General features: G+C 41.1%; 1 protein-coding gene across 1 annotated transcript; it reads right to left on the reverse strand.

The window, feature by feature from the left end:
* Nucleotides 1-341: 341 nt before the first annotated feature.
* Nucleotides 342-22,154, reverse strand: ANXA5 (annexin A5; the record flags this gene model as incomplete). Its single annotated transcript, XM_081999602.1, has 12 exons — nucleotides 342-404; nucleotides 1,552-1,674; nucleotides 3,823-3,881; nucleotides 4,427-4,522; nucleotides 6,347-6,440; nucleotides 9,274-9,330; nucleotides 9,788-9,867; nucleotides 10,819-10,909; nucleotides 12,720-12,833; nucleotides 13,657-13,751; nucleotides 14,853-14,937; nucleotides 22,146-22,154. 12 exons carry the CDS (start codon nucleotides 22,152-22,154, stop codon nucleotides 342-344), a joined length of 966 nt encoding a protein of 321 aa, XP_081855728.1.
* Between the last annotated feature and the right edge of the window lie 1,642 nt (nucleotides 22,155-23,796).

Consider the following 23,796-nt stretch of genomic DNA (forward strand, 5'->3'; position numbering starts at 1 on the left):
AAAAAGATAACCTTCAAATTATTAGTGAAATACATGATTTTTTTTTTTTCTTATTTCAGCAAAACACTTGCAAAGAACTAGGTTCTGCACTCAATACCCATCTTCCATGAAGATGACTCTCTCATACTCACAGAAGGCACTTGAAATTCCTGGAAGTTGGGATGTCAGAAGGAGGAGGGACCAGCTATCGCTTGGATAACAATATGCTCATTTTTAATAAGTGCAATACTAGTATAAATTCAAACAGCCACAAAGCATTAAGATACAAAAACTTAGCTAGACATGCTAACTAAAGGGCTGCAAAGCTGGAGTACAACAAATCCTTCGTGTCACTGTCACCATTACTCATCATCTCCACCACAGAGGAGCAGGAGTGCTTTCCTGTAGTCCCCAGATGTATCTTTCTGTTAATATAACAGACCAGTCACCATGAGTCACAACCACAGAAATGTGAAGACAAGCAGTAGCCAAGGAGGACTCCAACAGATTATACATTTGTCCCACCCACAGGAAATCCACTTGGATGACTCTCCACTCAGAAATGACGCAAGGAAATTCTCTGTCTCTTACGTTGAGAGCTGTATTTACACAGACAGACTTTCAGATACACAAAAAGCCTCCAAAAGCTTTACTAGATCCGAGCTACCTATTAGAATGCATTCGTCTGCAAGTGAGAAAGTCCAAACAAAGCAGAAGCCCAAAGCAGCACCAAAAGCAACTGCCTTTAAATGTGCAAAGTGCACCTGCCATCACCTAGAAAGGCCCCAGCCTTGCTCCCTGTAATTAATAGGGAGCTCCGCTACTAATTCCACAGGACAGCTATATGGGCCTGACCGACAGTGCCAAAAGCAACTCCACCCAGCCTAATTAAGAGAGCATAATGTTAGGAATTATAACAGGAAAATCATAAAAAGCAGAATTAAAATATTAAACAAAACACCCCCAAAAAATCCTAGTGGAAGGAAAAAAAAAAAAAAGGCATTTTGACTTTAACTCTGCAGCAACAGCTGGCTCTGGATTTCTTGCTGGCTCTTTCCCTTCCTGCTCCTTCCCATCCACTCAAAGGAGATTATGATTCAGGCTGATTCCACAGTGAAATGCTTTCCACTTTGAAATGGTGCAAAAGGTTCCCCACCACAGTCCAAGATTTAAACTTCAACCCTGTGATAATTTGAACTCCCAACCCCAATTTTCTTTCTCTAGGGCCAGCACCCTCTCTGATGCACTGAAAATCAGAAGGAACCCAGACAAGAAAAAGGAAATGAAGCAGTAGCTAAAAATGGTGTATGATTCAGAAAACCACATCTGCTCTCATAGCGAACACTGGAAAGAAACCTTTAGCTTTTCATAGGAAGTGTCCCCCACTTAAATGACGCTATGTGGTACTTCACAAAACTGCAGACCAGCCACCACTGCTCTCAGAGTACACTGTGTTGTCCAGCTCTACTGGTCCCTTCCTTAAAACATCCACCCCTTCCATAAAAATAAACAATGGAAACAATGACATCTCTATCACCCCCGTCTTCTCTGACAACGGAACAGCAATTTTACCTGAATCATTTGATGCAATGATTTTGCAAAATTCTTTCTGAGTTCTTGTCTAATATCCAACAGATCAATTTCACTTCTTGAAACCATGACTCTGATCAGGGTATCATCATCAGTGCCAGCCCCCTAAAGAGAAAAGTTTAAATAATATTAAAATATGAGTTTGTTCTAGATGGTGTAGCAAAACAACAAATAGACAACGAGAGTGCAACATGAAAGCACCAAGTGCAACAAGTGGTGTCTCAAAACACTCCCGCACTACATTTCTACTCCAAAACAGAGAACATTTGGCACACTGTCACAAGACATTCACACTGCAATGTGGAGCACAGAGGACTGACCATGCAAGGTGCTCTAATCCCCTGGACTTCTACGAAGTGCCATCTGGTCAGACCTCCTATTTCATGTTTCATCTCACAGGCTTCAACTGTGAACACCCATATAAATTTCAAATAATCCAGTTCCAAGATTACACAGTAGTACATCTGATCACCACGATCAGAATCACATGCAAATCACCCTTTCAATGCAGCCTGAGACTGTAGAATTGCAGTCAGTTCCGGGCCTGGGTATATAAATCCTAACGATGACTAATACAAAGCATGTAACATTGTACAGCAAGACACAGGCAGAGCAACTCATTCCACAAATTATCCAGCTGCTTATTATGAAGGCAAACTTCATAAACCTTTTCCAACCACGCAGACATGCTCCACTCTTTTATTTATCTCTATTGCTTTCAACATTTTAAGTTCCTGTGCTGGCAGGCTGTGCCAGACTAACATCCTGACCCCTCCTGCTCAGACAAGTCAGACTCCACACAAGCTGAAGCAATGCAAATTTTCACATGCTGACCTGCTAATGCACCTCAAGGAAGGACTTGGCAGAGCCCCCACGATCATCTTCAGCCTAACGTCCAGGGTCACTCAATCCTTCGACTGGGTGTAATATTCTTGGATTACATCTAAAAATGCCCTAAAGCTGCTCAAAAGTTATGCCATGAGTCCGGTGGTTTCCGAATAGCATTTGACATTAGAATGTGGTAAAAGCCAAGGTTTGCCCAATCTAATCATGAAAGCAAACCCTGCGTGTTGTAGAACTTTATCATGCCAAATTGATTAATTAGAAGTACTAACTCTTCTGCCAAAGTAGTAAATTATGACCTTTCTTATCTCAAGTGCTTGATTTTTATTTATATTAAAAAAATAATTGGGGATATCACCAGCAGACATTAATCAGGACCCTCATAATAGAAATGTAAAACATTCTAAAACCTACAGCAAAAGGCTTTCTATCGCATTCTTTAAAAATAAAAATTAATAAATAGATAAATAAGAAAAAAGTAATCCTCCTCATACAGCTCTCTGCATACTGGTATAATATTTTGTATTTTCCATCTGAACCATTTTACATTGGTAACTACAAAAGCTGTAAGGCAGCTTTTAAAAATTAAGCTATCATTTCATCTCTTTTCACTAATTCTCATGCTGACACCTCATCAACACAACCATCTGGTGACATACATACTTCAGTGCTTTTCAGCAAGGGGAAGGGAGGAATTCTTCAGGGAAGCTGTTAACTTCCTTGAAAACAATAGACTACCTACCTCGGTTTTAATTAACATTAGCCATTGTGAGTTAAAAATACAGTTTTCCCTGCTTATCTCTTCCCATCCAAGAGAAGGCAAAGCCAACAGAAACACAGCTGTGCTGCTGATGGGATTCCCCTGCAGGGTCTTTTGTAGCTGTTTAAGCCTCTTTCCTCTTCCTCTGACAAGTTTCTTTACCTTCTCAAAATGGAATGGATAGTCATCAAAACATGTTTCAAAGCTAACTACATCTTCAGTCTGTAAATACTCATCTCCAAAACAAAAAGCACTAAATCTGAACAATCTACAATTTAGTTTTTGGTCGTCTTTACTTCCTCAATATATCCACCACCTAACGACACGGTAGTCTTTATTTAGCTGAAGGTGCCCAGTGGATCTAGCCAGACATTTTCCAATGTAACAAGACCAAGTCCAAAACCAGCTGGTGAGACTGATGTTTCCTGTAAAAGATTTATGGTCTGACAAACTTACGATGAACTCGAAGTAAAGCTTATGAATTGTTTGTATCCTCTCCCAGATGTGCATTCCCCAAACCTTTTGCAGATGCTTAGCAACAGAGTATCCTGTTGGCATTTACAGTGAAAGAAGAAGTGAAGAACAAGCAAAAGGGAGAGGAATTGTAGCTGGGGGAGATGGAAAGTGACGTGTGGAGAACATCTGCATACCTTCATGGAATAATACAGAGTCTCAGCAAAATAGGCAGGCACGCTTCGGATGCATTTCACTGAAAAAAGACAAAGGATTAAATTACTGATTGTTATTCAATACAGGACAACCTTTCACTGTCAAGACAAGGTGTGTGTCACTAGATCATTCTCTCCAGTGTGGACAACTAAGTATACAGCTGCCAGCTAGTCTGTTCCTCTGCTACAACTCTTTGGGTTCTAGGAGTTAGAATGCACCATATATTTCTAGTAGAAAAGAGACTTTGCCAGTCAAACTCTACTCCCACTTACAAATCTGTGACATTGTCCTAAATGAGATGCCAGAGAGACAAACGAGGGCAGAGTTTTGTCTCACTTTCTGACAGAGGTGCACATGACCCAACAGAACGCAGTTTGCCACCATCCCCTGGCCCACTTCTTCCCCACCCCCCCCATCTATTAAAAGAAGAATAAAGGCCTATTCTCTAGATAGAAAAATAGATCCCAGGCGATTAACTTTAAAAAGTAACCATGTTTTCATGCAACTTCCTGTACTAAGTGCAATTTAAGGAGGCCTGGGAGTAAATGAAGAAGGCCAGTTCTAAATCTATTAAGACTTAATTACCAACTGCCAAAAGCAGCTTCTCCAAATCACCAGAGGTTTCACGGTCAATGGTCTCTTCAATTTGAAAGCCGGAAATAGTCATGTATTTGTCAAATACTGCGAAAGAGAAAGTGTGCTTAGTCACGTATATAGCCAGCATTTCTCCCAGTATCCTCCCCAGTTCAGGTTAATGCTGTCTGTATCTCATTACCCACAGCTCAAGCGCTATCATCCACTCATTCTTCCCTCTGCCTCATTTTAAATACCTACTTCCTACCAGATTGCTACTATATAACCCGGTCCTGTAACTGGGGAGGAGCAACCCCAGGCACCAGCATATGCTGGGGGTCAACCAGCTGGAAAGCAGCTTTGCAGAAAAGGACCCTTGTGGTCCTGGTGGGCACCAGGTTGAACATGAGGCAGCAGTGTGTCCTTGTGGTAAAGGTGGTGAATGGTGTCCTGGGCTGCATTAGGAGGAGTGTTGCCAGCAGGTCAAGGGAAGGGATCCTTCCCCTCTGCTCAGCACTGGTGAGGCCACAACGGGAGTGTGGGGTTCAGTTCTGGGCTCCCCAGTACAAGAGAGACATGGAGCAACTGAAACGGGTCCAATGAAGGGCCACTAAGATGACTAAGGGACTGGAGCATCTCTCCTGTGAGGAAAGGCTGAGAGAGCTGGGACTGTTCAGGCTGGAGAAGAGAAGGGTCAAGTGGGAATCTCATCAATGTGTACAAATATGTGAAGGGAGGGTGTAAAGAAGACAGATCCAGCCCCTTTTCAGTGGTGCCCAGTGCCAAGACAAGAGGCAATGGCCACAGGAGGTTTCCTGTGAACATCAGGAAATACTTTTTTCCTGTGCGGGTGACTCAGTACTGGCACAGGTTGCCCAGGGAGGTTGTGGAGTCCTTGGAGATGTGCAAAAGCCAGCTGGACATGCTGGGTAGCCTGCTCTAGGTAGCCCTGCTCAAGCACGGCTGGACAAGATGACCTCCAGAGGTCCCTTATAACCTCAACCATTCTGTGATTCTGTGAACACATCCAATGAAAGGGTGCAGGGAGAAAAGGGAAAGGGAGAGAAGGGAAGTTTTAGGAAATTATGATCATTTTTCCCAGGGTGCAGCTATCATTTAGCCCGAAGCTAAGATCTTGTCTACACTGGGCTACTGCATCAAATCAACTTCACACAAACTGGCCTACTGGCAGTCTGTTCAAGTCTGTGTTCATAACTATCCCTAAGACCTGAGTTTTCTGTGAAATCTTGCATTTCTATTGTGCTAAGTACATGTTGGGTGCATCAAAACAAACTTTAGGATTACTTTAATGCAAATAATGGTAAAAAAACAAACAGTAAAATCACAAATCCAATGACCTTTGAAAATCCAAATGAATCCAAAGATTCATAAAGGAAAACAGAAAGATTGGAGAATCAAAGCAAAACTTACTGGTCATTATTTCCAATGGCCTAAACAGCTTGGTAAAACAGACTTATGAATGGGTAAAGAGCAGGGGAAAAAAATTACTGTCTCTTTATTAACAGCTAATAAAGTATGGACCTATAAAAGGGTTGATCTTTTCAGGGCTGGATCTCCATTAGACTATGATGACTCATAACAGACTCTCAGCATCACTTCTACTGCCACGACCTCTTTCAAAAGGGGGGAAAAAAAAAAATAGATAAGCATCCAGAAAGAAATATCCCAGCTGTCCCTCAGATCTATTGCACCACTCCTTCACTCCTTCAAGCAGGAGATCACCACTGCTGGGAGACCTGAACTACAGGAAACAAACTTAAATGTATTTAGTAGATGGAAGAGACGATTAAAGATTTCTGGGTTGGACAAATGTGGTACCAGAAACAACTTTTCTACCATTTCTACCACCAGCTGGGTAACACTGAGACTTCAAGCAGAAGTTTTCAAGCATACACAAACTGTACCACCTACCCCTCCTTAAATGGGAAACGCTTCTGGTTCCCAAGATGGTGATGAACTTTTCTTCATCTGTTCCCCATTTCAGCTCTCCAGCTCTAAACAAAACCTATCGTAAATTCAAGAGATCAAAACAACAGCATTTGTTAGATGTCCACACTCCCTGTTGAAAAGCTCTATTTGACTCACTCTGAGGAGCATTAAACTTACTAACAAGCGATAGCTGGAGGGGAAAAATGAAATAAAATTGCCCAGTACTGAACTGACTTTAGAAAGAAACAAATGGTAAATTCTGAAATCGACTGAAATCATTTACATGAGGAACACAGCTTAAGGCCCTAAAATTGACTGTGCACATAGTCTCTTTCATAAACCTGAATTATTCTGAAACTGTGATAATACAGGAGATAAAAACCATTCCCAATACTGCTTTTTCTGGGGTTTGGTTGGGGTTTTTTTCTTATTTCCCCTTTTTCAAATCAGACTAGCAAAACTTTATTACATGATGACTCATATCAATGGGAGAACCATGCTAACTTGGCTTAGGAGGGAGTTTTCCAAAAAGGAGGGAAAGATGGATTTAGAAGCTCTCAGAAACAGGATTTGTGGGCTGTTCTTAGCCATATGAAACCAGATCTGTAACAGATTTTATCATTTTAGCACATTCATTGCTCTTCAGGCAAGTCTTTCTTCAATGCAAACAACAACTGGGCCATTAGCAGCATTTAGGAAAGTAAAGCACTTCTAAAAGTTGGAATAAGGGGAAAAAATGAGAAAGGAAAAAAAATTTCAGAAAACTACATTAGTTCCTTCTCTTGACACTCAGCAGGTTTTTTCCAAACTGTATGCTAATCACCATGTAAGAAGAAAGGTTTGTACATATTGTTTTATATAGTATTTTTTTCTCCCTCAGTGACCAGAGGACAGGCAAACAGGTTACCACCTATATTCAGGCAATCTATTATTTCTTAGAAAAATCCCCACAACCAAATGTGCTGCATAGCAATGCTGTTGGCCATTTTCTGTCCATATTGTAAAACCTGAATGGGATGTTATGAATTTCCTATTTACGTTTGTCCCACAATCCTATTCTAAATATATTTGTGACTGCTGCATGCTCTTTTTAATAGTAGCGGTACAGAGCACAGAAGAGTGTGCGTGGAGAAGTATTATGGCATCGCAAGGCTATTTATTTCAAATAACATATGCTAAGATCTTCAAACGCCATGAGTGCATTTCTTTAGAGATACTAGAAGTTGTGAATGGCATTTTATGTAAGCTCTACATTTTTACCTGCCTTGCCACTGTGCAATACCCAAAACATATGTCAATTGCACAACTTTAAAAAAAAGTGATATTCACAAAATCTCTTCCAAAAAGTTAAACTTTCTCATTCAGGAATCACCGGCAAAAAATAATTAAAAATAAGTAAAAAGGCTGCCCTCTAATGTATCAAATCCTTCCCAGAATATCATACTAATAAAAAGAAACATTGTGAAGCCAAAAATAGTCTTACATTTGCACAGTCACATACCTCAATTCTGACCATCTGTACCCGGCAATAATAATTTAAAAATTCCCCGAATCTTTTCCAGCTATGTTAGATGTTGAATGTAAAGGTATTGGTGAAGAGAAATGTAATGGAACACTTCTCTGGCTCCCAGCTCAAACTAAATGTACGTAACAAACCACAGAGACCATTTAGAAAGCCAGGACTTTTTCTACATCTAGGTATCATGCATGCTAAGTTTAGATGCTCATTTAAAATCAATTAAAGAGGCCAAAAGGAATCTACCCACCAAGGCCTGTGGTTCATGAGTTTCTTCAATTACATAAGCGCAGCTAATGGCAGGACTGATGCAATTTCATGAAACAGTCCAATTCATGACTCAAACATTTGCCTCACTAATTTTTAAGCTCTAGTTTCCACAGGATTAATTTTAATAGCAGGAGAACAATGCTTTCTGAATTTACATAACACAGGATAGGTCTGTGCCAATAAAATACATTTTGCCAGTCTGTCTCCATCTTGCCCTGCTATCAGGAGAATGTTTTATTGATCTGGTATTCTGCTTTTCTTCCTTGCCACCTTGAGCAATCCATGTATTTTCTTTCATCTCAACTGACAATTTATGAAAGAGAAATGTCTAGCCCAGAGTCATCTGAAATAACTGAGAAGAAACGTGCATTAAATGAGTTCTGCTGTCAAATCGCTGAAATATTGACCATCACTATGACTAACAACAAAGCCAACAGCATCCAGCAAGAGACTGCATCAAGGATGCTAATTTACTGCTGGCATTTCTCTTCCTGTCTAGAACACAGGTTTAGTGATCGGTGACAACATCACGGACAATACTTGCAGAGGGTAACACAGGAGTCCCTAGAAACTCTTTAGAGGCAATTCTTAAGACTGTCATCTGGTTACAGTAAAGCAGAATATTTGGTATATTTTCTCTTTTTAGTATTTCAACCTCTATGGAGGCAACCCTCGCCGAATAGCATTAACGTTTCACTATGACATGTATATGACACGTGGTATGTAAGGATTGAATTCAGAGAGAAGTTCAAGTCAGATATTAAGGAATGAACTGTTAACATCTCTGGGTTTTCCAGCAGAGTGTTGTTCAGCTTCAAAGTCTCAGAAATCACAATTCTCTCTTCCAGTGATCTAATCACTGTTCCATTCAGGTACCTCATTAAGTCATAAGCAAAACAAGACATGCTTTACACCAAAATGTGAAAGTGCCAAAAATCTTGATCCCAATCTTTCAGGTTTTGACACTTCTTTTGTCCAGAGTGTATAAAAGCACAGGAAAATGTATTAAGAAACACACACAGAGAACATTAACAATTTCTCCCTCACATTTGAATTCTAGCTGTATACTCTCTTTGCAAGGTAACTTGTAGAAATACCCCAAAAAAACAAGTCATTCACCCACCTGAGCATCCTGCTCAACAAGACCCTCATCAACTCTGCCATCAGGATCTCTATTCGCCTAAAGAGAATTTTTAAAAGTTGTTAAACTGAAGAATCAAAAGTTGAATCAAAAAACAACTTATCTGTTATATTGAGCCTGTAAGAGTTACTGTGAGAAGTCAAGTCCTAATTGATCTTCTCCAAATTCACCTTGTTTTTCCCTTCTGCTTGTGTATGTCTTTATGAAATAAATGTTCTCTTCTTCTAATGCCTTCAAAACCTCATGTAGCAGGCATTCTGTTATACCCATGAGCATCACAGAATTTTTTTAATTCAGTGATGTGGAAATAACCCATAATGAGCTCAAGGCTGACCCTGCAGGTCAGGTGAAGTGACTCAGTTTCAGAACCAATCCTGCCTATTACCAGATCTAGCTAGAATCACAGCTTAGTAGGCAGAAAGTGACAAGTGTACATCAGACAGGAAAACAGATGTGAAAATCATACACAAATGCCTGCACACAAAGAGATACTGACCTGCAGCAGGACCACCAGCAGTCTCTGAAAATAGCCTGATGTTTCTCCTGTAATCTTATCCTCCAAGTTGGCCTCATACTCTGCAAAAGAGCAATACCCATTCACCACTTTACAGACTTCCTCACTATTTTGATAAAGCAATGAAAAGCAAAAAGTTAATTTGACTCACAGCTTGTAGAATCATTTATCAGAAACAGCTTTAACCACTAGGACATATTCTGCTTTTGCTTATAACGTAACATAACTGTAAAAGAGGTGAAAAGATAGCACCTCACACCTAGTATCAGGAGCAGATTATTCAAAATATTTTGAAATACAAGGTAACATGCATAGATTCAGCTTTTTAAGGAACTAAAGAGCATATAGATGTGGAGTTATGCTAAAATATGGCAGTCTCACAACTGTACAACTGTGAGCCCAGAAAAGTCTAGTACTAATAAATTTTGCTAGTGGAGACTCTTAAGTTTTGCCTCGAACTTTATTAAGACCTGAGAATTTCTTGTGAGGCAGGAATCTGCCTAAAGGTAAAAGAAATGTGTTGAATTAAATGCTGCCTTAAAAAAAAACAACCCCAGAATCACAGGGTAAAAGCACATACTCCTGTGAACAACCAAAAAGCTTCACCTGCTTTAGTGAAAATGCATTTTAACAGAACACTGAGCAAAAGGCAAAAAATCACTTCTAGTTTTTTTATGTGATACCTGTTTTCTAGTCTACAATAATTAAAAAATCTCTTTCAGTCAAAGGGATGAAAATAATGGGTGAAAGAAGGAAATGCATTTGAATGAATTCTAACTATAAAGCACAAAACACCATAACCTCTAGTCATAGCCCCAAAATAAAAACTCTTGTAGTTTACAATCCAAACTCTAGTTTCTTTCAAGATGAAAGTTTTGCAACACAGCAGAAAGAAATTCCACTTATTGGACACATTCATCACTTCAGAGATAGACGTTATTTGAAAGATGAGCTAAAAATCATATTGAGAACTGAACGAAGACCCTAGAACTTTATTTTATACAGAACTTTACCTTGCAGATAAACCTGTTTAATATTCTGCACTTCTGCAGGTGTTCTGGAGGCAAGAATTTCAGTCAACACTTTCTCATTGGTTCCCGCGCCCTGAAGGGGTGCAAGTATAAATCAGTTGATGGAATAACAAAAGGAAAACAAGAATTCCCTTTGACAATCAAAAGCAAGTATCAGCTTATAGACTTGGACCAAATAAAGAAAAATCATTTTCTTCTTTCTGGTATTTTGTGGGGGTTTTGGAAAGAATTTCTTCCAGTTCCAGCTTGATTGTTTTCAAAACCAACCCGACACTTCATAAAGGCTCACTGCTGCAGTGTTCAGATGAGCCCTTCCATGTTCAAGCACACCCAGATACGCCTCAGTTCTTCACTATTACAATCAATGACATCAAGGTAAGTGAATGAATAGAGTAACAGTATCCATTTTAGCTCGAGTTCATATACTGTCTTTCATCAATTAGTACACAGATAAACACAGAGCCAACCAGCAACAATCTTCACCCTTCTATGAATTGTGCTATGTTAAACCCATTCTCTCTTCCACTGGAAACACATTTTACAATAGGATTGCTAACCCAGATAGTTAAAGCTGCTGCACTCTAATTACAGCAGGGATAACAGGCACTCCTCACTTTTACAAGGATAAAATTTACAAAAGCCAAGCCAGTATCTTGTTTCCACAAGTCTCAGTCTACTTGTAAGAATAAGCCACTGCTCTTTACTCTTTAAAAGGAGTCATTTCACAAAAGCAACACTGAAATACAATACCGTGTATTTTTTTTCTTCAGTGTGTTATTTACAACCTTTTCTGTAAGGAAAATCCAAATACTAACGGCATAAAAACATATCCAACTGCATACAAAGATATCCAAAATACAAATCTGCCAGGTTACATCTAACCATTTTCAAAATACAGATTGTTTCAAGAACATGCCTACTCAACAAGTGGGGCAGGCACAATTTTATTAGCTCTAATCTAAGTAGCAGCAGTGAAAACTGATAGGACAATCTTCAGCACAGACTTATTGCTCTTAGCTGAGTTGTTATCTTGCGCTGAAGTCTCTGCTATCACATCTTCTTTTCTGTTGTTTTCCACCTTAGCTGAACTGCAGCTAGTATTGACATCTCTTCCTGTGCAGACACATTCTCTGAAATCCTATGATCTTGTGTTTAATATCATTTTTTTAAGTGACAAGAACAAAACCACTCATTTCACTATGCCCATTTTCCCTCCTACATCTATCTGTTCTGTCATTTCCTTGTCAGTCTTTAACTCCTAAGTCAACAAGAAGAGCCTGGTAATACATTTTTTCCTTTCAGTCAACAAGGCCTTTATCAGTTTCTTTGCCAGGTGCCATCTCCCCTTCCCCCACTGCATATAAAACATTACAGAAAATTTCCAGGACTAAAGTTGCTGTCATCTGAGATACCATTTGTTGGGTCATGGGTTCATGAGCACTAGCTTGCACAGTTGACTAAAGCCTACATATTAACCAGCTGGTCATCAAGGATCTTGGGATTTTACATGTTAAGTGCCGCTCAGCCAAGCACTACCTGACACTAGTCAAGTTCAGTGTCCTCTACTTGAATCAACAAGTTCTGTGAAGAATCCAGAGACATCCAATTCCTGAATTTGCACAGGCTGATAATATCACACAGGTGTGACGGGGGGGGGAATTAAATAGGACCACATAGAAGAAAACACATCAAAATATCTACACATACAGATTGTAACTTGTTTGTTTACCTGGCCTTCCCAAAGGCGCTACATGTATTCAGCTAAAGAGAAATAGCATTCCCCTTACCAACCAAAAGTTCATTCCTAAAAACCAACAAAAGACTAACAAACATTTCATATAATTTCATATAATGCATTAATTCCCTTCCCTCGCTCCTCTTACCTTGATGGCATGCTTCAGTGCATGAGCATCAAAAATATATGTTGGTCTCATCAAAGATACCATCAATGTTTCAAATTTGCCGGTAAGTTCTGATTTCAGGTCATCTACAAGATCCTAATGCAGAACAAACAGTGCTGTATGAACAAGGACTAACCATTTTAAATGGATGCATGTGTGTCTGGAAGCTAGAAGACTCTGGAGACACATCAAAAAGTGGAAGGGAAAGGGCTCTCTTTGTTTTAATAGGTATCTGAACTGAAACAAATGTAGGCAAATAAGGCAGAAGAGAAGGATACGTGGGCATTTGGAAAACCTGAAACATACTGTGATTTATTTCTTTTTCTTCAATATAGAAAGTCTTTAAACCCTGGCTGTTCACTGCACTTGCTATTTGAAACAAAGGTTACCAGCCAGAATATTAAAGGATCCAACAATGCTGGAAGAAAAAAACAAACTGCCTTTGCTTTGAACTCACTTATAGCTTTATCTACCAATATATTTGGTTTTGTTCTCTCCTGCAGTATTAGGCATCTTTATTTCTGTCACATTTTCTAGCTCTAGAAAATTATCTTCCTGCTACGACCTTACATTGCAGACCTTGCATCGAAATATAACTGCTTCCATACTGAGAAAGAAGTCAGTACTAGAAGCATACTAACTAATAGGAGCTTTTGCACAAAAACCTAAGGCATACTGACATACTGGACCGAAATACAGAAAAAGGAAGCAACTTCCTTGTGCTAGCCTAAAAGGAATACTCCAACCTCGCCAGCAATTAAGGATAGAGCAGGGTCAGGGACAGAGGAAGACAGAAGCAAAAGCAGATTTTCTTCGAAGGAACCTTTTATAGCGAGTGTGATGTATGTGCCTCACAGTTTTAAGTAATCATCATAGGCCACATTCAGCTCATTTCTAGAGGTATTTTTCTTCTTCTCACCCTGCCAAATAAGGTTTTAAAAGCAGATGCAATTTCTTGACGCTGAGCATTGTTTCTGCTAGTAAGGATCTTCAGAATGGTTTCTTCATCGGTCCCTGAAGTTAAAAAGAACAGAGTTACAAACACACTCTAAAAAACAAACAGCAGCAGCACACACTCAAAAGGCAATGAAAGATGCTTTGATGTAGATGTTTGTCTACTGACAAACAGCAGAAGCGTTTAAGTAACAAATGTCACCATGTCCCAAGCTGAGCTGCCAGGTTTGGTGTTCTGCTCTTGCAAAAATATGACTGGAAGACCTATGTGTTGTTTGTTCTCCATCAGTGCTCTGTTCCAGACACTGCTCCCAGCACCCCAGGCATCAGCTGTAACATTTAGTCACAGTCTGTATTCTACAGAGAAGCCTTGCCTTTGGGCTCACCAAGGGATTTATTTTAAAATAAACAATCTGCCTACTCCCAGCAAAACTCAGTCCAGTAAACCCAAACACCCCAGTGTACAGACGTGCGGAGATATTATCCATTTCATACACTATAGGTTGCAAGGTAGCCCTCACAATGCAGCATCTTGCTAGCCCTACTGAATTTGTCAATAGACTGAGGTGTATCACATTTCCCTTCTTCCCCTCCTTCTGCTTCCTCCCGCAGGCGGCTTCAAAGAAAGCAGCAAATTAAGATTTGTTCTCACAGGGAAGTTTTGGGGCAGAAAGCTACAGCATGAGTTTACAGACCATTTGTTAGTCTACATTCATGCTGTGTGCTTGTATTCTTTGTTCACAGTAACTGTAATATGCTTACGCAGCTCGAGACCGAGGGGACTGGCTCACAAGAGCTTTTTTCCCCAAGCACAGAGCTTCTACTATACTGTCATAACCCTCCACAGTTGTAACCTGTAAATCCACAGTCTAGCTTACAGTGCAGTAAAACTCTGTGCAGACAAGCCCGTGGAATATCAATTTTTAATGGGGTATGTGCAAACTGCCTTCTTTTTTCCCTTATGCTAACCTAAAAATAAACATCCTTGAAAGCAGCAGTCAAAACTAGGACACGCCCAGACTCCTGCAGTCCTGGGGTTGTCATTCCATGGCATGTAGACACACGCCCTACCCTCATCTGCTAATATAAGAAATGAGTTCAGAAAGGATGTTTTCAAAGGAGCGAGAGCCCTTTCCTTTTCGTAAAATGAATTATTCTTACCCATTCCCTTCATGGCCTTACGAAGAGCTTCTGCATCAGCTCTGGCATCAAAAGGAGAAAAGGCTGTCACGGTGCCTCTCGTGTACTACAGGAGGCAAAAGGGAAAAATCCATGAAACGGAAAATAGCATCTTTCAGTTCCCCATATATGAGCTCAGACTAAATTTGAATCCACAATCCAAAAGATGATAGCATTTTTCTTGCAATTGTCTGACTAAATATCAGTCTGCAGGTATTTAAACACAGCTCTCACTCAAAAGGTACTACTATGGTTTTACTCAGCAGTACACCAGCTAAGTTCAGGTATATCTACATAATAATAGTTTGCAGGACTGGTATTTACAACACTGGAGCCTGAATACAGGAAAAAGACTAGGAAATTATAATTTGTTAAAAAAAAATTTGGGGAATTAATTGCACAAATCACATATGCTAGAAAAGTTGCACAAAGATCCAAGACACATTTGGAAATAAGAACTTCCTCTCCTCAAGAAAAACCTACTAGAGCTCTCAACTGGTATCACACTGAGTTTTTCCATCATGTTTAAAACGAGACCTACTGACCCCTGCAATGGCTTTCAATTTTTCATCATGTTTCTTTCGGCATAAGCAACTTTTTAGCCAAGTGATTCAACTATGTTTCTCGTAGTAGCTTACAGCTAAAAAGAAATAACAGTTCAAACATGAGGATAAAAGATCAGCCCATCCAAACACAAAAATAATTCCACTAGGTTTCCATGGAACACGGCTCTTCAGGGACTTTCTCTTTGGGTCAAACACAAAAGGATATTCATTGCCTTATGGAAAAGTCTTCCCTTTATTTAAACATGACAGATCAAGAATCTGCGTGTGTATAGCACAGTAGTTAACTTCTAAAAGTCGAGCAATGGCCAAAAGTGGAAAGAGCTGGGTTTTGGGAATAGAGAGGTTTTTCTAACAGCTGAAGGGAAATTTCTTGTAAGCATCACTGTACTGAAGCAGTAATCAGTACAGGCAAGGCATTTTTCCAATTTCAAGAAAGAGCGTGAAAGAATAGTGCCAAGACCCTTAGTGAGACAGGCACCAGCTTATTTTATGGGTAGCACAGCCATCTGGCCTCTGCAATACAGCCTTTCCCTCAAGTCAGCAATTTCAGCCACACAGTGCTTTGGTTTCAAGTCAATGCACTCATCCAAGATAGGTCAGCCAGAAAAGCAGAGAGAAAAGAGCAGGCAAGCACTAACCAGAAACTATCCTGAAGCACTGCTGCCTCTCAGGCCAGCTGTGTGTTACTGCCATCAGACTCCCCACTCCTCCCACTGCGGCAGCAGCAATGAGTTAGGTTTACATCCGCCGTATTTCAGGAAATCACAACATGAAGTATCATGGTGTTTAACAGCAACAACAAACTTCTTTCTGGTAGATGCTTTCCAATATCCAGCATACTTCAGAGGCATGATAATTCCCCTGAAGCATTCTGCTTTTCCCATTACAAGCAAGTTTTTAGGCAGCGCTTCAAATTTAGGCAGAGCAACATGTACTTATTGTCATTTCCTAGTTAATTCCAAAGACTATAATGAAAAAAATCTCAAGGATTTGGGACTCAATTTTATAAATCAAATTTAATTTGGTAAAACAGATAAAGACTGAAAAGCCTCTGTTTTCCTCCTCCCTTATGACCATACCATTCAGCATGGGGTTATTTAAAATTGTATTTCCTGCTCGTTTGTTTCATGTCATCTTAACACAACTAATATTATAGAACTACCACAATTCTCCTTTGGACATGATTAATGGTTAACAGGTCTCAGAGGAAACAGTTATTGATCTTTAAGTTAAAGTTTTCCCTTGCTTATCTTGTTATAAGCGAGTACAATTCCCCTTCACAATTCCCAAGTCTTGTGACACCGGCCCAACATTCCTCTGTGGATGTTTTGGATAACGTTATGTGTGAACACTAAGTGCTAGATTAAATTTATCTCTGCATCATCTTTCTCATTTTTGTTAACTGAGAAGAATCCTCCCATAACTCTTTTCCAAAGCAGTGTAGAAAGCCTCAACATACACTAAGCTTGATGAACATTCCTGATATTCTTCTGGTGCAGCTGTAGTTTGAAAGAGTTTTCTTGATGTCTGGGCACCCCTTGCATTCCAGGCATTCCCTTCTGATGCACAGCATTTATTGGGTTTTGGCTACCTACCTGCCACAATCACCCTTGATCAGTACTTGAGCTGCACGTAGCTTGCAAACCAGAAATATTGCTGCAGCTCTGCCATCCAGCATAGCAAAAATCCACATCACCTGGGTACCACAAAGACAGCAGCTATAATGGCAGAATCTCCAGCTACATCTGCTGCCCTTGATACTAAATGCTGGCACAAACAGAGCACAACCACAGCAGGGGCTGTTAGTATAAGACAAGCTTGGATATAGCTTTGCAGACCCAAGTCCGACCTACAGTCTAACTGCCTTCAGAAAAGACATGTGGTCAGATGTGACACTGGCAACAGCTGGCCCATCACTAGGGAAGTGCTGAGCCATCCCTAACTTTCACATCAGAAACCACTCACCTAGCTGTTGAGAGCACTGCAGTGTGGCCCGGCAATCAGGGTATGGCAGGAAATACTCAGGCACACCACGCTTAACGATGACGAACCCATCTAGAACACCCCACTGTCCAGAAGCACCCTTATTAGTTATTCCAGTTCCCATTTCTCATTTGCAAATTGAACGGACAATGGCAGAAAGCTCTGCAGTGGTAACAAATTCAGTCTACATAGGGAAGAGCTGTCTCCTCATTCCCAAACATGGCACCTTTTGGCCAGAGAAAGAGAGGCCAAGCATCTATTCTAAACCATCATTGCTGCCTGAACCAGCTGCGAACCAGACATTTCTAACAAAATAATAGAGCCATACAAAAGAGTTTCTGACAAAAGTCAGACACTCATTTATCAGACAACTCAGCTATAGTTTCAACATTGAGTTTAAAATTCATCAAAGCAAACTGGTTCTTGAAGATGGGTCACAGCATCACCACTGCTATGCCATCCTGACCTAATGTGAAAAATAGTGAACTGAAAGACAATTATTTAACATTTATTTACAAACTTTTTAACTTTTTATAGAGGTAAAAAAATTATCTTATTTTTAGTATCTCTAAGAATGTTCCTTGCCATTTTTGCAAAAAGATACACAGTAACAGTACAGCTTCATAGGTAATTTTTATTTTGGTTAGTAAGTTTCCCACCTAGTACAACCCAAAGCATATCAATGGAAAGGAGAACACAAATAGTCTTTGATATAAATCCTTTTGTAATCTGGAGTGATCCCTTACTGAACAGCAACACCCAACAGCGGGCAGTAAAATATAAAGAGAAGCACAACATGCAAGACCTCGACAGAAAGAATATCACAAGATTATAACACTCAAAACTTACATTTTTTCTTTCTACATCCCCCAATACACTGACTGTTGCAATCATGCGTAGTGCAACTGCAATTTGTGATTATACACTAGAAATAAACAGCAGCTTCCATTTTCTCCAGACACCTACCAACAAAGGCCCTAGATACACAAAATTAGCATGAAGAGGACAGGCAGAGGAAAAAAAAAAGGCAAGGAAAAAAAAAAGAATTCAAAGGAAGAGATGATCTTGCTTTAGAACTTATGCCCTTCCAAATGAGGAAATTCACAGTCTCTTGTTATTTTTCTTTATTCTGCTCTAGCAAAAGTTTGCAGAAGGAGAAGATACAATCTCATCAGGTGAGATGTTTCTAACCAGCACCTCAGAGCTACATTAACTTCTCCCAAGAGACAACTTTGGCTTCACAATTTGATGTCATGTGGCCACATATCCTGGCAACAGCATTATCTGTAAGATCAACAATAGCCACTTAATGAGGTTCCTTTTAATTTTTCCCACCAAGTACACAAAAAATTTCCCACCCACCAGATCCCATGTTTAGCCGCTGTTAAATACCAAGCATTCGTTATCAGCAAACAAAAGAGCATACTTGAACTGATTCAGACTTCTTGCTGGCTACCCTTGCTCTGTATCTATTCACAGCAAGCTCTTACCAGTCAGATTTCCCACAGATGAAGAGCTACCCTGTTTCATGCTGCTGCTTTGCAGCAACAAAAGTAGGGTCTCACCAATTTGCCACTGGAGAGCCCAGTGTCTACCGCAGAAAAGGTGGTATGTGACTTTTTTGCAGCAGTCATCTGTTTACAAGATGGCACAGGAAAACTGTGGAGTGGGAAGAATAGAAACGGAGAATGTTTTCCAGCACACAGGTTGACAAACAGGGAAGGTATGCTATTTTCAGAAGATAGAAGAGAGCCCAGAAGGTCACATGCTAGACTAAATTAAAGACTGCCTTAAGATTTCTTACACAAGACTAGACATCTTGCAGCTGAAGCATAACACAGTGTTCACTGGTAAATCGAAAGCCTTTATGGCCACCAAAGACCACACAGAGATCCCAGTTCAAACTGTGCTTTAAAACCAACATCATGTAAGAAACAGATTACGATTTCATGACATCCGTACCAAAACTTCATGGTCAGCAGGACGTAAGTTACATTGTGAGTGGGTGAATATAGGCACAGAGATGATGCAAATGCACAACTATAAAGATGCCTCTACAAAACACCTCTCTAAGTTTAGTAATGCTTCAGATTATCCACTTAAATGGAACGAGTAAGCTCTGGTCAGCAGACTATATTCACATCTGTCCCACTAAATTTAAACTCCTGACAAAACCGGAATTACACAACTGCATTGAACCCTGAGTCAGTACACCATGGAGATACCAAAGATAAAGAGGAGAGAAAGAAAAAGAAAGGAAAAAAAAAGGGAGAAGGTGGGATAGAGGGAGAAGAGCAAGCAACAGCAACATAGGAACCAATGCAGGGACCTTTGCAAAAACACCTAAAGAACCTGTCCTCATAAGTAACCTCAAAAAAGACCAAGAGCTGCTTAGGACCCGATTCTGAAAAACCGTTTGTACTCTGGCATGTGAGACATAATCCTCTGAAACGCTGATGGAGTTGGCAATACTATTCCTGTGCTCCAAGTCACACATGCACATTGGCACAAGAGGAACTCCAGATATAGCGCACCGCAGCCACACCTTCACTAGTGGCAAGCAATCCTTTCCTGGCAGTTTACAAATGGATACACAAAATGCTCCCAACTTCATGTTCAGGGAAAGACTTGGGAGTAGCAGACCAAAACAGACAGTCCACACCATGCAAGCAGAAAATATTCTTGTTTGTTTCTTTCCAGATTTCTGAATTAGCAAACATGGGGTAGCATTTCCAAGGCAGTTAGTTCATCAAACAGGAGGTTGTACCATGTGCATCTATGCATTAACGAGCACTATGCACACAGATGTGTGAGAAAAGGCAGCTTGTTAGGACCGCAGTGTTCCTCCAAAGAAAGCAGATAAACACAGGCATGGAAAGACCAGTCTGCACAGCATGTTACAGCATGCTGTAGTTTTCGCACAGAATGAATGCACCTTTTTGTTCCGGACAAAAAATCCCTCAGGTCTGTGAGGAAAAAAACCCCAACCTTCCAAAAACTGAGCAAAACCAAACACTTCAGTGACCAAGACTCCAAAGATAACTTACCTTTTTTCAAAGATTTTATTCTTCAGTGATATATCTAGACTAAATTGGACTTCAGTACACTGTGCTGTGCAGCCTTTTTGAACTCTGAACCTTTAGTTGCACATATAAGTAACCACTGTCAATTGACACTCGACTTTTCATGATTAACAGGCATTTTAATTTCTTACCTTTACTTCATGGCACAACAAAATTTAGAACAGACACCTGCCATGAGGGGCAGAGCTTACTCTTCAACTTTTTTTTTATTTTTCTAACATGAATTACAGGCTACAACGCTTTGACACTCCCAGTCTTTCATGGCTGCATAATAGCACAGGCAAAGAATATTGCTGAAGTGGAAAGCAGCCCTCTGAACATAGAAATTGCAGGTCACAGCCTACCTAGTCCAAGACCTCATGATTCCAATTACTTCAACCTACCACCATCCACCACAGTTAGTAATCTAGCCCCAACTGTTACCTCAGGCAGTAGAAAATTCTACTATGTGAAGACAAGAGTAACTGGTTTGCACTAGTGAAGAATGAAATACTCCTTTCACAAAGATCAAGAATTAAAATTTGTGTCTGTGTGGAATAGACTAGAGAATTTCAAATTTCCATGCTTTTACTAAAAAGAAGTTACCCTCAAGCCTATAAGTAATGCTACATGTACTGCAATAAAATGCTGTCCAAGTAGATCTGTCTAGTCAGATGCTGTGCACTGGCACGGGTCCCTGTTTTCCTAAGATGCATCCTACAAACTAGGCTTGATGTTTAAAGAAAGAAAGATTCCCTCATTGTTCCCCCCAAGAAAACCCAAAACTTTAACAATTTCGTGGAATACTACTTTTTTTTAAGTTAAGTACCTCTTCTTTCTTTTAAAACTAAATCCAGGCAGAATATGAGTAAATATTCACAGGAGCGTTGAAACACCACGAATCGTTCCGCTCATTAAGTTAAAATAATGAAACTACTCCACTACATTACAGCGCGATTACCCTGACCTTTGTGAAGGCACTCGTACAATTTGATGGCTTTCACTTCCTACACCAATACAAAACCCATAAATATGCTATTAAACTCTTATTTTACTTCCCAGAGCGTATGCACCTGATGCAGCTATAGAAACAAACACTGGAATCTGCCCTGTTTTCCAAACCTTCATCCAGGCTCAAGAGTAACAGCAGTGACACAAGGGCTGCAAAGGAAGAGAAAAAGAGAAACCCAAAACAGACAAAGTACTGTGCGATAGCTGCAACGCTTCCAGAAAGATGAAGTTAGATACGGGAAAGCTGGGGACGGGAGTACTGAGCCCAAACCTCCACAGGGCACAGCCACGGTGGTGGTTTTTTTCTCCTTCCTCTTCCAGTGGAAGGAGCCTCCACCCAGGCACAATATAAACAGACGGTCCCGTAAACTTGGCCAAATTAGTGGAAACTGACGGGGAAAAAAAAAAAAAAGGAAAAAAAAAAGTTGTGCCTGACGTGCGCCTCACATGATGAGCTGCTTTCCTCGTTCCCCTCCCCTCCACGTCTCCCCAGGCTTGGGGCTGGGCTGACTTAAGGGAGACAGAAAATAAATCAGTGAGGACTCAAAGTTAGGAGACAGACACGACGAGGATGTCCCGGGACCAGCCGGGCAGGGCCCAGCCCGCCGAGGGGTCTCGGCGGCCGTTTGCGCGGCGCCGCCGCCCGCCCTCACCTTCGCCATCTCTGAGGTCCGCTGGGCCCGAGCCGAGTCCGAATCTGCAAGGAGAGACGCGACAGTGAGTGAGCGCCCGCCCGGCCGCCACCCTCCCCTCGCCTCCCGGCGCCCCTCGCTGCGGGGCAGCGCCCTCACCGCAAGCCGGCCCGCCGAACCGCCGCCGCCCAGAGCTACTGGAGCAGTGAGTGAGGCAGGAGGGAGGGGGCCCCGCCGCTGCTTGCCTCACCCGGGGGCTGGGCCAGGCTCCACCCCGGGCGGGCGGCGAGCCACGGCCGCCTCCCCCGGGCCGGCTGGCGGCCGGGCGGCGGCTTACAGGCTGCAGCGCCCCGTGGCAGGCAGAGCCCGGGCCGCGCTCCTCCGCGCTGGCCGCTGAAGGGGAAGCCCGCGGGGCTGAGCCCCTCCGGGCCCCTGCAAGTCAGCGCGGGTAACTCGGGCGGAGCCAAGAAAAAGCCTCCCCTCCGGCCCTTCGCCTCCCTGGGCTCGTCCCCTCTAGCTGATTGCCTTCTCCTCCATCTCTGCTAGGCCAGGGAAGGGTGTAATTAGCGCTGTGTTTCTTAGTAATAATAAACCTTTTCAAAGAAAAATTACATTTGCAGGTAGACGAGCCTCCAACAGGTGTTCAAGCCCCCTCCTGACGAAATCTGTACAAAAATCAGTTCCCATTAATCTGAAGAGGATCATATCCCATCACTAAAGGGCAAGTCTGTACTGACTTTTAAAGCAGGCATTTTACCAGCTGACCTAAGTTAGCTGCCACATAAGCTATGTTAGCAAAATAAGCGCTATGTTGGAATGCAATGTCAGGGCTGTAGTTCTAGACTATTGGTGCATTCAGTCTAGACTATCAGTTCTAGACTAAGCATTTTGGGTGTTGATACTTTTTACTTCTCAACCTCCTACAGCAGGACCGTTTCACTAACCCAGGTATAGAGAAGATGTATCTAGTTTGGGAGAGCAACAAGGATGCAGTCTGCATGGCTATCCAACGCCCATTTTCATCTCAAGCTGAAAAGACTTGCTCCCTCACCCATACACAAATGCAATCCAGCTGTGCATCAGATGAAAGAAGGAAAAGAGATTGCAACACAAATGGAATGTAGTATCTTTGCCAAAATCAGGCATGAACCATAGTCTCACTACGAGAGCATTTTAACATGTAACGGTCACTTCTGTCTTCAAGCGAGTTGTATTTACCTCAGAAAATACAGACGGAAATGCAGATCATGAAGGAAATTCAAATATTTTGTCCATCATTTCTTGTTGCCCCAGAAGTGCACATATAGTTCAGCAAAAACATGAGATCCACCCAGCTGGCTTCCTTTGCAGGACCAAGGATCAAACAGTTTGCTAAAATGGTCTGATTTACTTATTAAAGTCTAATTAGAATCTAATCCATTAAAGTGGCATTCCACCCATGCTCAAAGATACATGAAGGGAACAGCAAGCTGCTCATAATACACATGTGGAAATGCACATACGGATTAGATGTAGAATAATGATATTTAAGAAAACATTATGGGTTATGAAATGGTTTAAAAAATAGTTTCTAAAATGGTTTAAAAACAGTTCAGGCAGGTTGTTTTTAGTTTAGGCACAACCTTGCTTACACACAACCACCTCTTTCTGCAAAAGTAAGTCTTTTTCTCCT

This window comes from Phaethon aethereus (genome assembly GCF_964289735.1).
Source record: "Phaethon aethereus genome assembly, chromosome: 4".
Lineage (NCBI taxonomy): Eukaryota > Metazoa > Chordata > Aves > Phaethontiformes > Phaethontidae > Phaethon > Phaethon aethereus.